Genomic DNA, 17,222 nt, shown 5'->3' with positions numbered 1-17,222 from the left:
GAGCCAATAAATGGGCAAGTCTATTACTTTGCCTTTTGATGTGCTATTAAACTGGAGATTGAAAACTTTTCCGATTGATGCATGGTGCTAGAGATGACCTGTAATATGGATTTTTACATTAATTTGTAAGCTTTTTATAGCAAAAAATAAAAAATAAAAAACCAAAATACAAACCTGTCTAGCAAAAATAATGGAAGATGATTTTGTGCAGGGGTTTCTGTATATTGTTAGAAAATTTAATCGTAGATTACATTTTAGATCTAAAAAAGAAAAAGTCAAATTTCATTAAGATAAATAATTAAGTTGAGTATGGCAAAACAGGCGGGTCGGGTCGGATTCGGGTCGAGTCTCTTGGGTTGCGGGTCAAATGGGTCACGGGTCAAAAACGGGTCAATTTAAGCTGGTCAAAAACAGGTTCGAGTCAATCGGGTTGTGGGTTGGGTCGGGTTGACCCGTATTTTTTACATAAATTTTTTATTATTTTTTTTTATAAAGAAAACAATATGTATTTGCCATTTGAAAAAAAAAGTTATGTAACAAATTACTTGATGTAAAATGTATTATTTTAAATTCACCACTTATATTAAGAATAAACTCAGTAAAACTTGTTAATACTTATTCAATAATTTTAAAATTATACAAATTCTAACATTGTTATCTAAAACAAAATAATACAAAGATAAGTAAAACAAAATAATACAAAGATAAGTAAAACAAATACACAAGTTTTATTTCTACACAATATCAACATTTCAAAATATAAAACAAAATTACAAATAACTTATTGGATAACTCATTTGATAAAGAATAAAAACATATAAGAAATTTACAATCTTGAAAATTAATTTTATAATCTATTATCAATTGTGATTCGTACTCTATTTCAATTGAGATATACATTAAAGTTTGATTGCTTGCTTATTTATACATGGTCTCTTTTATAAATATCATATCATTGTTAAGCAACACACACTTTAAGAAATATCATAATTTATTTTGAAAAGTCGTTTATTTTGGACATAAATTGTTAAAAAAATAGGTTTAAGCATTCATAATTTATGCTAATTTGATACTTTGGATTCATTATTTTCACACATATGAATGTTTCTCACACATGTCTACAATTTTAAATCTAAGTTTTTAACTCTACTGTAATTAGATTATCTTGGCATGTACTTTACTATTTAATATTTAAAAATCTTTACTCATTATAGAATGCTTAACCATTTATTTTTCAATTAATTTGCATGCAGTTATGTAAATGTATCAATTGTTTCTTTAAAACTCACAACAAACAATTAAACCAATATTGTCTTAATTTTACTATTTTTTTTTACCAAAAAAAAGTTTTAAAAAAATGGTTCGGGTTGAGTTGACCCGCAAAAAACACGAGTTGGGTCATGGGTCAATTCTTTTTTGTTTCGGGTCAAAAAATTAGGTTTGGGTCAGGTATTTTTCGGGTCAAGTCGGGTCAAAAAATTCTGACCCGTTTTGCCATGACTCTATCTATTTTTAAACGTAAGGTGACATCTCATATTAATGTTGAAGATATTTTCTTGGAAAATTAATGCTTAGCTATAGGACTACAACTTTTTACCACTAGTGCTTTACTATTGGTAGGGGCTTCGATCTAGGCTCATCAATCACAATGAAAACATGTATTTTTTTGTGCTTTGCAATCCCAAGGAGGGAAGCATTTGTATCATTTGGAAGGATACTTGAAGATATTATTCTAATTTGAGAAAGTTTTCTTTCATTTTTTTTGTTAGCGTGTCTTTGTAATGTATTAGAGTTACTTTAGTGCTTGCTAGTGCTGCATAAGGTAAAAAATAGATACCGTATGGTCTAAAAAATGTCACTCTCTCCTCTTTCCAATTGTACAACATGATTATGAACAATAAAATCTACTATTGATTTTTGCCCAAAAAAAAAAAGTTAGGATGTATTTAAAAATATTTTATATCTTTATTTTAATTTACATTTTATTAATATTGAATAGATTCCAATTACATTTTTTATGTATATATTTAAAATTGAGTATTTTTTTATTGGTATTTTTTTTTTCATACTTTTAGCTCTCAAAACAAATTTTCTTGACAAAATAGAAACCTATTGGTTAGAGCATTCTCATCTAATACTTTAAAACCAGATGAAATGAAAAATACATAAGAATTTTCATTAAAAAACAATAAAATGAGCCTTAATTCTGGCCCCGCATTTTTGTAGCAAAATTTATGCATAGTATTATCTATTTTTAGATAATACCTTTTTGTAGCATTTTTTTTTTAAAATTCTTTATTTTTCTTTTTCTTTGATTCTTTCTATGTCACTCTTAAATGTTGTATATATAAGCATATACATGGATAGGTTGTATTAATGATGTTTGAGTTTAGAGAATATTGTTTTATAGAGTGAAAATTCAAGTTCTGAAATTTTCTAAGTGAAATTTGAAATTTAGTATTTTCGATTGGTCGAAGCTTTTTCTGAATCAATCAAAATGATGGAGAAAATAATCCTAAAGTCTCTAGATGATTCGATCGCTATTCGATTCTTGTTCTATCGAAAGAAACTCTTGACTGATCAAAACTTGAAAAATTGAATTTTTTGCAAAATTTTCTAGTGACAGCTCAAAAAGTTTGAAGATGTTTCAAGTTTTGTGAACCGCTTTATGAAACATTTTAACTATTCATATGTGTCTTTTAATAAAATATAACCCGATGGGTATAAACAGCGGCTTATGTTTACTTGAAAAATAGTAAGCTAGAGAGAAATACAATAAATCGTGTGATTATTCTCTAGAATTGCTATCTATAAAACCCAACAACTTGGTTGTATCCTGGGGACCCCTTTAGCAATAAGAGTGTGGGGGCAAATATTGTCTAAGGATAACAATTTTGTACCTCCAAGTTATCTTTTTCTGTTTGACTTTTGTGTTATCTTTGTTCTTCCCTTATTACTTTGTGTATTATTCCCAACATTAAACACACACAACCTTTGTTAAGTGTTAAAATATATATTATTTTAAATGGAGTATTAGAAAATAAAAAATGAGATATAGAGACTAGAGATTATGTAGAATAGAATAATAAAGTGGCTTTAGGTGAGACAAAATGCATTTAAATTTTCTTTTTTGCACAAGCAGATAAGAATGCTCTTATAGTCTTATTAGTTTTATCACATGCGCTTTGCACATGTAATGAGGTTATTTTTAATTTTTAATTTTAAGTTTAGTATCATAATGTTTAAAAGTGAGATAAAGGCAGTGTCATAATTTTTAAGATCGTTCTCCACGTGAGGGCTAATAAAAGTTTGAAATTTTGAATTTCAAATAAAAAGGGGTAATTTAGGTTGGAAACTGGAAAGAGAAGAAAAAGCTTAAAACTTAGGAACTTTAAAACGAAAAATATTACTCTTTTAACCATTTTTTTTTAATTTATAATTATTTAACTAAAAAATAGGAGTATTTAGAGAATTTAAGAATTTGTGTGAGAAACCTTGCACCCTTGGTGCGGTGGTCGTGGTGGTCATTTTACAAGTATAAGTGCTTGTGGGTTGTGAGGGGCAATGGTCGGGATTCAAATCTCTATAAGGGAGCTTTATATACATATATACTTAAATTATGTTAGAGTATAATTTCTATATTGTATTAAAAAAAAATTGTGGGAGAATATTTTAGTATGTAAAATGATGAAACTTAAACTGGAAATCTTGTTATTAGTAGTATAGATATATGCTATAATTAACATTTTGAAACCAACTTTTTTTTTTTCTTCATAATATCATAATTTAGAAGATAAAACTATCGTTGTGAACTATACGGTGGCTGAATTTTCTGTTTAAGAAGTTGAAATTATTTGATGAAGACGATAGATTTCTACTATAACTTAAGCATGAAGCAAAGTTTATTTGATTAAGTATTGATAGATACTGATTTTATGTTTTATATACAGTTATAAATTTTACTGTTGTATTTTTTTTTTTTGCGATTTTTTTTTTCTTGGGTTCATACTTTCAACTCTCAAATTTTGATTTTATTATTTTACAAAATAGAATGCCTTTGGTTATAAATGTTAGCTTTTTGAAAAAAAAATTATCATAATTTGGAAGATAAAACTGTAGTTATGAACTATATGGTGGCTGAATTTTCTATTAAAAAAGTTGAAAATCTTTTTTGAAAAAAAAAAATTGAAATTATTAGTTAAAATCATTTGATGAAGACGCTAGAATCCCACTAAAATAACTTAAACATGAAGGAAAGATTTAGCTTTTATGTCTGGCCAAACCTTCACAATCTGATTGAAAAAAAAGAAAAAAAGAAAAGAAAGGCAAAACTACAATGTTAGTTCTTGAAGTTTATCTTGTGTATGCAATTGGTCCCTCAAATTTCAAGTGAGTACAATTAGTCTTTTAAGTTTTAAAACTGAATTGTATTAGTCTTTTTAATAACTGTCATTAGTAGTATTACTTATATGGCTAACGGAACAATAATTTAATTTTTTTATTAAAAATTACAAAATAAATTTACAAGTAAGAAATTCACAAACCAATACCAAATAAAACCATTATTTGCAACTGATTCACAAACCGACCACTTCAAAAAAAAATAAAATAAATCACACATGAGAGAGAAGTGGAGAGAGTAAAGAAATCCAAGCACGGACCTGTTGCTGGTGGAGACCCAATCCTTAGTCGCCGCTGGGTCTCCACCAGCAACAGCCCAAGCCCTAGTCACCGCCGGCGACGGCCATTCGCGTCCCTGCTTTTCTCGCATACTGCCTAAACATTGTGATGTGAAGAAGTACATCGAAGTGTTTTTATTCATGGATTAATGTTTTTTTTTTTTTTGGGTTAGTGTACTATCTCATGTGTTACGACCAGCATTACAATCTAATGCCTTATATGATATGGCACTGCTTCAAGGTTTTGGCTCTATATACAGTTGGGCTTACTTGTCCATGTATTCTCAAAGGTTACCCAGGTTACTTGCTTTTGGTTGATGCTGAATAGTTGAGGTGCCAAAGATAACGTGATGCCACAGGAAGCTCATGCAATAACACGTTCACAACAACATTTGTCTGACATTTTTGTTGATGTGAGATGCTGTCATCTTAATTCAGCTATTCAGAAATGACTACTACTGTCTAGCTCAAACAAAATAGTCCAACCATGAGCAAGGGGCGGTGAGTAGGGTAAAAATTACTTTTTTATTTTTTATTTTTTTTTATTTGGTTGGTAGCGAGCTGTGAATATTGTTTCTAACTTGGACACTAAATTTTTGTTCTTTTTAATTAAAATATGTCACATCATTAAAAAAATATAAAATTATTATTTCGTTAGCTATATAAGTAATACTATTAACGGTAGTTACTAAAAAGAGTAATAAACTTAGTTTTAAAATTTGAGAAATTTACTATGCTCATTTTAAACTTAAGGGACCAATTACATATACATAATAAACTTCAAGGACTAATAATATAATTTCACTTTAAAAAAAGTGAAAAACATAAAAGACAAATTGCTGATCAACACAAAGATGAAAAAGAAAAGTTTCAAAAGAGTTAATAAACAAAAAATCTTCCTCCACATTTTTTAACGCCTTTTAAGAAAACACAAAAAACAGTCGTAAGTAACAACTCAGGTGAGTCAGATCCCATTTGATTAGTGGCATTTATAAAAGAAATTAAGAACCAACCAGAGCGTAAAAGAAAGAGATACAATTTATTATGACACGTAACGCGTGCGTGCCTCGCTTTCAATTCAAAAAAGGAAAATCCCCGCACGACGTCGTCTCATAAAGATAAAGTAATACTATTTCGAGAAGCACGACGTTACTACATTTGATTTGAGTTGTTACGCATATCTTATCTAATTTAAATCCATCGTAAAATTGCTTTTTTTGGTCTTCTAAGTAACCCACCAATATCTTATCAAAAAAAAAAAAGTAAAACCTTCACAATCTGATTGAAAAAAAAGAGAAAAAAAAAAAAAAAAAAGGCAAAACTACAATGTTAGTCCCTGAAGTTTACCTTGTGTATGCAATTGGTTCCTCAAATTTCAAGTGAGTACAATTAGTCTTTCAAGTTTTAAAACTGAGTTGTATTAGTATTTTTAATAACTGTCATTAGTAGTATTACTTACATGACTAACGGAACAATAATTTAACTTTTTTTTATTAAAAATTACAAAATAAATTTACAAGTAAGAAATTCACAAACCAATACCAAATAAAACCAGTATTTGCAACTGATTCACAAACCAACCACTTCAAAAAAAATAAAATAAATCACACATGAGAGAGAAGTGGAGAGAGTAAAGAAATCCAAGCACGGACCTGTTGCTGGTGGAGACCCAATCCTTAGTCGCCGCTGGCAACAGCCCAAGCCCTAGTCGCCGCCGGCGACGGCCATTCGCGTCCCTGCTTTTCTCGCATACTGCCTAAACATTGTGATGTGAAGAAGTACATCGAAGTGTTTTTATTCATGGATTAATGTTTTTTTTTTTGGGTTAGTGTACTATCTCATGTGTTAGGACCAGCATTACAATCTAATGCCTTATACGATATGGCACTGCTTCAAGGTTTTGGCTCTATATACAGTTGGGCTTACTTGTCCATGTATTCTCAAAGGTTACCCAGGTTACTTGCTTTTGGTTGATGCTGAATAGTTGAGGTGCCAAAGATAACGTGATGCCACAGGAAGCCCATGCAATAACACGTTCACAACAACATTTGTCTGACATTTTTGTTGATGTGAGATGCTGCCATCTTAATACAGCTATTCAGAAATGACTACTACTGTCTAGCTCAAACAAAATAGTCCAATCATGAGCAAGGGGCGGTGAGTAGGGTAGAAATTACTTTTTATTTTTATTTATTTGGTTGGGAGCAGGCTGTGAATATTGTTTCTAAGGCTGTGTTTGTTTCGTATAAAACGTTTTCTGAAAAATATGTATTTTTCGGAAATGTTATTTTCCGGAAAAGGAAAATATTTTTAAGTGTTTGGTTGAATTATGAAAATTATTGTGGAAAATATTTTCATGTGTTTGGATGTATTCTAAAATGCTATTTTCCGAAAAATTTTCATATTTTCTCAGCATTCAAACAAATTTTATTACAAAAAATTTCAACATCACAGCCAATTCAACAACAAATTCCGGCAACAAAAACACAACACCACCACAACAACAACAACAACAACAACAACAACAACAATAAATTCCGGCAACAACAATCAGTTCATCCAAAAAAAAAAAAAACAACAACAACAATCAAATTAAAAAAAAAAAAATTGAGAGATCGAGGATGAGAGAGCGTGGAGGCGATGGGTCTGGGTCTGGGTTCGCCGTGCTCGTGCTCGTGCTCGTGGGTCTGGGTTTGGGTTCGCCGTGCTCATGCTCGTGGGTCTGGGTCTGGGTTCGCCGTGCTCGTGCTCGTGCTCGTGGGTCTGGGTCTGGGTTCGCCGAGCTTTGGGTTCGTCGTGCTCTGGGTTCATCGTGGGTGAAGGCGTGCTTGTGGGTCTGGGTCTGGGTTCGCCGTGCTCTGGGTTCGTCGTGGGTGAAGGCGTGCTCGTGGGTCTGGGTCTGGGTCTGGGTTCGCTCGTGGGTCTGGGTTCGCTCGTGGCTTTGGTCGTTCTCTCTGTCTCTCTCTCTCTTCGTTCTCTCGGTTTGTTTTCCAGAAAATGTTATTTGAAGTGAAAATGAAACCTGAAACCGTTTTCACCCGATTTTGGCATTATTTTCGGTCAACCGGAAATTATTTTCAGTTTGACCAATTTTGAAACACACCATTTTCCGAAAAATCATTTCCTGAAAACGTTTTCACCCGAAACAAACGGACCCTAACTTGGAAACTAAATTTTTGTTCTTTTTAATTAAAATATGTCACATTATTAAAAAAATGTAAAATTATTATTTCGCTAGCCATATAAGTAATACTATTAACGGTAGTTACTAAAAAGAGTAATAAACTTAGTTTTAAAACTTGAGGGACTAATTATGTTCGTTTTAAACTTAAGGGACCAATTACATATATATAATAAATTTCAAGGACTAATAATGTAATTTCACCTAAAAAAAAGTGAAAAACATAAAAGACAAATTGCTGATCAACACAAAGATGGAAAAGAAAAGTTTCAAAAGAGTTAATAAACAAAAAATCTTCCTCCACATTTTTTAACGCCTTTTAAGAAAACACAAAAAACAGTCGTAAGTAACAACTCAGGTGAGTCAGATCCCATTTGATTAGTGGCATTTATAAAAGAAATTAAGAACCAACCGGTGCGTACTCAAAGAAAGAGATACAATTTATTATGACACGTAACGCGTGCGTGCCTCGCTTTCAATTCAAAAAAGGAAAATCCCCGCACGACGTCGTCTCATAAAGATAAAGTAATACTATTTCGAGAAGCACGACGTTACTACATTTGATTTGAGTTGTTACGCATATCTTATCTAATTTAAATCCATCGTAAAATTGCTTTTTTTGGTCTTCTAAGTAACCCACCAATATCTTATAAAAAAAAAAAAAGTAACCCGCCAATAATAACATACCACTTCAGATTTTGTTTGGGTGCTAAAAATGTTGTCCGTGTAACATTTATCAATTCTTAAAATATTCTTAGCCCAAAACAAGTATAGGATACCTCGTCAATTACGCGCTTTTGTTAAAAATCTTTGCCCGCTTTGCACTTTCAATAACGCTTACCCACACACACACAGGTAGACACAGATAGAGAGATAGAGTCCTGTAGACTCGAAGAGACTCTTCTTCAGCTCTTTGGCAACCAACACCACCTCTGTACTTTGATCCACTACTTCGCATCCACTTCTCCGATCGTACACTCTCCTCCTCCGATCACCTGTGTTGACCCCAAGTCCACAGATCTCTCATTTTTCTCCACAGATCCGAGGTAAGCTCGATCCCAGTTCCCAAATCTTGAAATCTTCAAAACCCAGTTGTGCTTTCTTGTAGAATTCAGAGTAGCAATGGCACCCAGTACGATCCGAAAGGCGATCGGGGCGGTGAAAGACCAAACGAGTATAAGCATAGCGAAAGTGGCTGGCAATATAGCCCCAGACCTCGAAGTTTTGGTCGTAAAAGCAACGTCCCACGACGACGAACCAGCTGAGGAGAAGCACATCAGAGAGATCATCAATCTGACCGCGTATTCGCGGGGTTATGTGAGTGCGTGTGTGGTGACGATATCGAGGCGTTTGAGCAAAACCAGGGATTGGATTGTGGCACTCAAGGCTCTGATGCTTGTGCATCGGGTCTTGGTCGATGGGCACCCTTCGTTTGAGGACGAGATCGTGTACGCGACTCGGAGGGGCATGAGGGTCTTGAATATGTCGGATTTCAGAGACGAGGCGCATTCGAATTCGTGGGATCATTCGAATTTCGTGAGGTTTTATGCTGTGTTTTTGGATGAGAAGGTGGAGAGTGTGGTGTATGAGAAGAAAATGAAAGGTGAGGATAATAAGAATGATAGGTATAGGGATGAGTTTGATGATAATAATGGGATGGGGATGGGTAGGCGGACGAGGTCTTATGGGGATGTGAGTGAATCGGTTGGGAAAGAGAAGAGGAGAGAGACGCCGATGAGAGAAATGCAGCCCGAGAAGGTTTTGGGGAAGTTGAATCAATTGTTGAGGATTCTTGATAGGATATTGGCTTGTAGGCCAACCGGTGCGGCTAAGAGTAGTAGATTGGTGCTCGTGGCGCTTTATACTGTTGTCAGGGAGAGTTTTGGGATTTATGTGGAGATATGTGAGGCATTGGGGGTGTTGTTGGATAGGTTTCTGGACATGGAGTATGAGGTTTGTGTTAAGGCTTTTGATTCTTATGTTAATGCGGCTAAGATGATTGATGAGCTTGTGGGGTTTTATGGTTGGTGTAAAGATATGGGGATTGCGCGCTCTTCTGAGTATCCTGAAGTCCAGAGGATTACTGAGAAGCTTTTGGGAACCCTTGAAGGGTTCTTGAGGGATATGACAAACAAGCCAAAGAGCGTTGAGAATAGAGGGGAGAAAGTGGCTGCGAAGGATGAGGAGGTAGTGGTGGAGCAGAATATGAATGAGATAAAGGCTCTTCCTCCGCCAGAGAATTATACCCCTCCACCACCACCTGAACCGAAGCCACAGCCTCAGCCTCAGCAGGTGACCGAGGACTTGGTGAATTTAAAGGAAGATGGTGTTTCAGCCGATGAACAAGGCAACAAATTGGCTTTGGCATTGTTCTCTGGACCACCAAATGGGAATACTAATGGTTCGTGGGAAGCTTTCCCATCTAATGGAGAGCCTGAGGTGACTTCAGCTTGGCAGACACCTGCTGCTGAGAGTGGCAAAGCAGATTGGGAGTTGGCATTGGTGGAAACAGCTAGCAATCTGTCGAATCAGAAAGCTGCATTGGGGGGTGGGTTGGATCCATTGTTGTTGAATGGAATGTATGATCAGGGGGCAGTGAGGCAGCATGTGAGCACTACTCAATTGAGTGGAGGAAGTGCAAGTAGCGTGGCATTGCCTGGGCCAGGCAAGAGTGCCACACCAGTGCTAGCTCTGCCTGCTCCAGATGGGACAGTTCAGGCGGTAGGGCACCAGGACCCTTTTGCTGCATCACTTACAGTGCCGCCTCCTTCATATGTGCAAATAGCAGATATGGAGAAAAAGCAGCACTTGCTTGTGCAAGAACAGCAGCTCTGGCAGCAGTATGGAAGCAATGGGATGCAAGGTCAAGTGGGTTTGGCTAAGATTGCTGCTGCCTCTGGCTACTATGGCCCAAGTCCTCAACCAATGATGCCTTATGGCATGCCACAGCCAGGAGGGTACTACCATGGACCCTATTGAAGTGGGTCTTAATTGAAAAAGGGCTTGTGTTCATCCCATGATGCAGATTATACTACTATCTTACTTCCACTCTTTTTGGAAGATTTTGTATGTTCATTGTTTGCCATTGTGGTTTATTTCTTTACTTAAAGGCATACATGGTTTGGAATAACAGAGTACATACAATGTAATGAAGCGTCTATTATTAGTCTCTTTGTGCGATGTAATTCTAAGACAGCTTTGAATGAAACCATAAAATATTATGTTCCTTTCGCTTGGCAATTGGCATTCCTATGTTTTCATTCACACTTTTTAATTTCATTGAACTCTTTCTGTAGGCTGGTCCTGTGATTAGAATTTAAAACAGAAAATCTGAAGCTGGGCTCTTTGAGATATGGCGGCTATGACTAGGAATAGCAATAGGTCAGGTCGTTCCCATTTCTTGACTGAGCTCCTCTGGCCTGTTTTGACCACATCACAGTCCAATTACATCTATATGACTTGTTCAAATCGGTTTTGATCAGACCCGTTCATAGCATTAGGTTTCACATATAGACATACTTAGGAATCATGATCATGAATATTCAAGCGTTGCATTTGAAATGAATTGGCATGATATTGATATGGGCGGGACCTTGATGGGTGGTTTCTTCCATGCCTGGAAGGTTTTGACTTTTTGAGTATTTTTATAATATCGGTTTCTGACCATGTCTTGATTACTTTATGTTTGATGATGGTTCGTTGTGATAGTTATGACCATCTCGATATGCAGCCAACTGTTTTGGTAATATGATATCTGAAGAGTATAGGCTACATTGGTTTGCACCGAAAACTTTATTTTAATATGGAATTTCAGTTTCAGTTTCTGGGTTTTGACTAAATTACTAGGTTTGGGTTTTGCAATTACTTAAAAAGAGTTGATTAGTATGATTCTTAGAGTTTGCAATTTCCTTTAAATGTTTCAAAATACTTTTCTCATGTTAGGTTTGCCTTTTCCGCGTAGATAATAATAGTTATAGGAGGATTGAACCTTGTTATCTTTTAAATAAAATATTAAACCCATTTGATCAGCAGTTCTTATCTTATAAAAATAAAATTCTTGATCCTATAAATTTGCACCTATAAATTCTAGATATATTGCCGTTCAGTGTTTTATCACCAATGACAGGTCAGATGAGGTTTTTTTGAAAACAACAAAATCCAATTTAATCGACGAATTATTCTCATTTTCTGTAATTGTTTTCTAAGATTAGCATAGAAAATCTATCAACTTACCGTGACAAACAAAACTTTGCTTTTTTTATTGGGTAAAGTCTAAAACTCCACATTATGACTTTCATTGGTAAAAAAGTGGAAAAAAAAAAAAAGGTGAATAGGATACCTCGTCAATTACGCGCTTTTGTTAAAAATCTTTGCCCGCTTTGCACTTTCAATAACGCTTACCCACACACACACAGGTAGACACAGATAGAGAGATAGAGTCCTGTAGACTCGAAGAGACTCTTCTTCAGCTCTTTGGCAACCAACACCACCTCTGTACTTTGATCCACTACTTCGCATCCACTTCTCCGATCGTACACTCTCCTCCTCCGATCACCTGTGTTGACCCCAAGTCCACAGATCTCTCATTTTTCTCCACAGATCCGAGGTAAGCTCGATCCCAGTTCCCAAATCTTGAAATCTTCAAAACCCAGTTGTGCTTTCTTGTAGAATTCAGAGTAGCAATGGCACCCAGTACGATCCGAAAGGCGATCGGGGCGGTGAAAGACCAAACGAGTATAAGCATAGCGAAAGTGGCTGGCAATATAGCCCCAGACCTCGAAGTTTTGGTCGTAAAAGCAACGTCCCACGACGACGAACCAGCTGAGGAGAAGCACATCAGAGAGATCATCAATCTGACCGCGTATTCGCGGGGTTATGTGAGTGCGTGTGTGGTGACGATATCGAGGCGTTTGAGCAAAACCAGGGATTGGATTGTGGCACTCAAGGCTCTGATGCTTGTGCATCGGGTCTTGGTCGATGGGCACCCTTCGTTTGAGGACGAGATCGTGTACGCGACTCGGAGGGGCATGAGGGTCTTGAATATGTCGGATTTCAGAGACGAGGCGCATTCGAATTCGTGGGATCATTCGAATTTCGTGAGGTTTTATGCTGTGTTTTTGGATGAGAAGGTGGAGAGTGTGGTGTATGAGAAGAAAATGAAAGGTGAGGATAATAAGAATGATAGGTATAGGGATGAGTTTGATGATAATAATGGGATGGGGATGGGTAGGCGGACGAGGTCTTATGGGGATGTGAGTGAATCGGTTGGGAAAGAGAAGAGGAGAGAGACGCCGATGAGAGAAATGCAGCCCGAGAAGGTTTTGGGGAAGTTGAATCAATTGTTGAGGATTCTTGATAGGATATTGGCTTGTAGGCCAACCGGTGCGGCTAAGAGTAGTAGATTGGTGCTCGTGGCGCTTTATACTGTTGTCAGGGAGAGTTTTGGGATTTATGTGGAGATATGTGAGGCATTGGGGGTGTTGTTGGATAGGTTTCTGGACATGGAGTATGAGGTTTGTGTTAAGGCTTTTGATTCTTATGTTAATGCGGCTAAGATGATTGATGAGCTTGTGGGGTTTTATGGTTGGTGTAAAGATATGGGGATTGCGCGCTCTTCTGAGTATCCTGAAGTCCAGAGGATTACTGAGAAGCTTTTGGGAACCCTTGAAGGGTTCTTAAGGGATATGACAAACAAGCCAAAGAGCGTTGAGAATAGAGGGGAGAAAGTGGCTGCGAAGGATGAGGAGGTAGTGGTGGAGCAGAATATGAATGAGATAAAGGCTCTTCCTCCGCCAGAGAATTATACCCCTCCACCACCACCTGAACCGAAGCCACAGCCTCAGCCTCAGCAGGTGACCGAGGACTTGGTGAATTTAAAGGAAGATGGTGTTTCAGCCGATGAACAAGGCAACAAATTGGCTTTGGCATTGTTCTCTGGACCACCAAATGGGAATACTAATGGTTCGTGGGAAGCTTTCCCATCTAATGGAGAGCCTGAGGTGACTTCAGCTTGGCAGACACCTGCTGCTGAGAGTGGCAAAGCAGATTGGGAGTTGGCATTGGTGGAAACAGCTAGCAATCTGTCGAATCAGAAAGCTGCATTGGGGGGTGGCTTGGATCCATTGTTGTTGAATGGAATGTATGATCAGGGGGCAGTGAGGCAGCATGTGAGCACTACTCAATTGAGTGGAGGAAGTGCAAGTAGCGTGGCATTGCCTGGGCCAGGCAAGAGTGCCACACCAGTGCTAGCTCTGCCTGCTCCAGATGGGACAGTTCAGGCGGTAGGGCACCAGGACCCTTTTGCTGCATCACTTACAGTGCCGCCTCCTTCATATGTGCAAATAGCAGATATGGAGAAAAAGCAGCACTTGCTTGTGCAAGAACAGCAGCTCTGGCAGCAGTATGGAAGCAATGGGATGCAAGGTCAAGTGGGTTTGGCTAAGATTGCTGCTGCCTCTGGCTACTATGGCCCAAGTCCTCAACCAATGATGCCTTATGGCATGCCACAGCCAGGAGGGTACTACCATGGACCCTATTGAAGTGGGTCTTAATTGAAAAAGGGCTTGTGTTCATCCCATGATGCAGATTATACTACTATCTTACTTCCACTCTTTTTGGAAGATTTTGTATGTTCATTGTTTGCCATTGTGGTTTATTTCTTTACTTAAAGGCATACATGGTTTGGAATAACAGAGTACATACAATGTAATGAAGCGTTTATTATTAGTCTCTTTGTGCGATGTAATTCTAAGACAGCTTTGAATGAAACCATAAAATATTATGTTCCTTTCGCTTTGCAATTGGCATTCCTATGTTTTCATTCACACTTTTTAATTTCATTGAACTCTTTCTGTAGGCTGGTCCTGTGATTAGAATTTAAAACAGAAAATCTGAAGCTGGGCTCTTTGAGATATGGCGGCTATGACTAGGAATAGCAATAGGTCAGGTCGTTCCCATTTCTTGACTGAGCTCCTCTGGCCTGTTTTGACCACATCACAGTCCAATTACATCTATATGACTTGTTCAAATCGGTTTTGATCAGACCCGTTCATAGCATTAGGTTTCACATATAGACATACTTAGGAATCATGATCATGAATATTCAAGCGTTGCATTTGAAATGAATTGGCATGATATTGATATGGGCGGGACCTTGATGGGTGGTTTCTTCCATGCCTGGAAGGTTTTGACTTTTTGAGTATTTTTATAATATCGGTTTCTGACCATGTCTTGATTACTTTATGTTTGATGATGGTTCGTTGTGATAGTTATGACCATCTCGATATGCAGCCAACTGTTTTGGTAATATGATATCTGAAGAGTATAGGCTACATTGGTTTGCACCGAAAACTTTATTTTAATATGGAATTTCAGTTTCAGTTTCTGGGTTTTGACTAAATTACTAGGTTTGGGTTTTGCAATTACTTAAAAAGAGTTGATTAGTATGATTCTTAGAGTTTGCAATTTCCTTTAAATGTTTCAAAATACTTTTCTCATGTTAGGTTTGCCTTTTCCGCGTAGATAATAATAGTTATAGGAGGATTGAACCTTGTTATCTTTTAAATAAAATATTAAACCCATTTGATCAGCAGTTCTTATCTTATAAAAATAAAATTCTTGATCCTATAAATTTGCACCTATAAATTCTAGATATATTGCCGTTCAGTGTTTTATCACCAATGACAGGTCAGATGAGGTTTTTTTGAAAACAACAAAATCCAATTTAATCGACGAATTATTCTCATTTTCTGTAATTGTTTTCTAAGATTAGCATAGAAAATCTATCAACTTACCGTGACAAACAAAACTTTGCTTTTTTTATTGGGTAAAGTCTAAAACTCCACATTATGACTTTCATTGGTAAAAAAGTGGAAAAAAAAAAAAAGGTGAGTGGGAAAAACAAACATGTAAACAATGGTGAAGAAATAAGAGGAAAGAATAAATTGATAATCCTTGTGTCTTAATAGGGTAATTATACTCCCCTTTCTTGAAATTTGGGGAAATAATACTTCATCTCAAATTTAAAGGGAAAATTTTTTCCCCTTGACATTCAATTAACCAAATTTTGTTAAATTTTGTTAAACTACTGTAATGACCAGATTTGAATTCCTAGTTCAAAATGTGAATGAACTTAGACCCAAAAAGCCCAAAACAATGAATTTGTAGAGAAATGGGTTAGAAAACTGGGTTTTAATTAATCGAACAACAAATTATGTAGGTTGGTGATAAAAGAGTGAAGATAGACAAGTTTAAATTGGAAAAAAAAATGTCCTCGGCAATGTCCAAGGAGACTGATTCTTATATAATGCTTCTAAATGTGGTTACAAGTTTGGTTCTAGATTGCTACATTGTTTCTTCCTTGATTTTCCAATCTCCTAGTCTCGCTCTCCCCTTCTTCTTTTATACTATCTTTCCTTTTCATCCCTACCTCCCATGTGCATGCCAGATAGTTGGTGTTGATACTTGTCCCATTAGCACTTCCCATAAGTCTTCATGTAGTAGCTATAAAGTTAAAATCTACTGTTCAGGTATCACCTTCACATTAATGTGGCTAGGGAGTTAGTTGCAGTACATTTAATGCGGATGTTGCAGCTTTCTCCTTAGATATTTTAGGACACTTCCCTGTCTTGAGCTCCCATAGTGCTTATCCGTATCAACTGAGTGCTTCTATGACATTACCCCGAACGGCAGACAACCTCTACGGACCTCGGCCTCTCTTATCCTCGGCCTTAGGTCTATTATATGCATAAATAATGGGCTCTGGGGCCTAATGTCCCTACAACTACCATACTTCTTAGTATGATGGTCACTCTACAAGTATAAGTATTTGTGGGGCGTGGAAGGCAAGGGTCAGGTTTGAAGTCTTTAGGAGAAAACTTCACACACATATATACTTAGATTAAACTAGAGTAGAATTTCTATCTTGTATCAAAATATTAAAAATATTATGTACTAACTTGCCCTTGCTTAAGGGCAAGTTTCCAAAATTATTTTATTTCATAATTAAAATTAATTGTTTTAAATTTTTAATTAAAGTGTATTTTAAAATATTAAGAGTGGATTTGACTTATTATTTTATTTTTATTTTTTCAACTGGTTATGGAAAGATTTTTCATTGACCAATGCGAGTTGTGAACAAAGTTGTGTACACTTATGTGGTTTTAGCATTTTTATTTTTTGCCATTGCAAGTGTTTTGGTACTTCATAAATTTTGCATTTTTATTATGAATTTACAGTTATTCATTTACTAAACATAACTAAACTTTTGTAAAAAGATCCTTATAAAAATTTAGAATATTTAATTACTAATATAAACAGAAGAAGGAGAGTATTAATTTCTTTAAACCTCAACGGAGGAGGGT

At 36.1% G+C, this 17,222-nt stretch overlaps 2 protein-coding genes across 2 annotated transcripts; both read left to right on the top strand.

Annotated features, from left to right (window-relative positions):
- The first annotated feature begins 8,616 nt into the window (after nucleotides 1-8,616).
- On the top strand, nucleotides 8,617-11,100 carry LOC111984803 (putative clathrin assembly protein At2g25430). The gene has a single exon (XM_024016428.2). It carries the CDS (start codon nucleotides 8,983-8,985, stop codon nucleotides 10,837-10,839), a length of 1,857 nt encoding a protein of 618 aa, XP_023872196.1. The 5' UTR covers nucleotides 8,617-8,982; the 3' UTR covers nucleotides 10,840-11,100.
- Nucleotides 11,101-12,202: 1,102 nt separating this feature from the next.
- On the top strand, nucleotides 12,203-14,646 carry LOC112028253 (putative clathrin assembly protein At2g25430). The gene has a single exon (XM_024060927.2). The coding sequence runs from the start codon at nucleotides 12,543-12,545 to the stop codon at nucleotides 14,397-14,399; it is 1,857 nt and encodes a 618-aa protein (XP_023916695.1). The 5' UTR covers nucleotides 12,203-12,542; the 3' UTR covers nucleotides 14,400-14,646.
- The last annotated feature ends 2,576 nt before the right edge of the window (nucleotides 14,647-17,222 follow it).

This window comes from Quercus suber, unplaced genomic scaffold (assembly GCF_002906115.3).
Source record: "Quercus suber isolate HL8 unplaced genomic scaffold, Cork oak 2.0 scaffold_28, whole genome shotgun sequence".
Taxonomy (NCBI): Eukaryota; Viridiplantae; Streptophyta; class Magnoliopsida; order Fagales; family Fagaceae; genus Quercus; species Quercus suber.
Note: the sequence above shows the minus strand (reverse complement) of the source record. Positions and strands in the feature narration are given on the sequence as shown.

Excerpts from the sequence above, each read along its gene's own strand:
- LOC112028253 (XM_024060927.2), top strand. The coding sequence starts at position 12,543 with ATGGCACCCAGTACGATCCGAAAGGCGATCGGGGCGGTGAAAGACCAA.
- LOC111984803 (XM_024016428.2), top strand. The coding sequence starts at position 8,983 with ATGGCACCCAGTACGATCCGAAAGGCGATCGGGGCGGTGAAAGACCAA.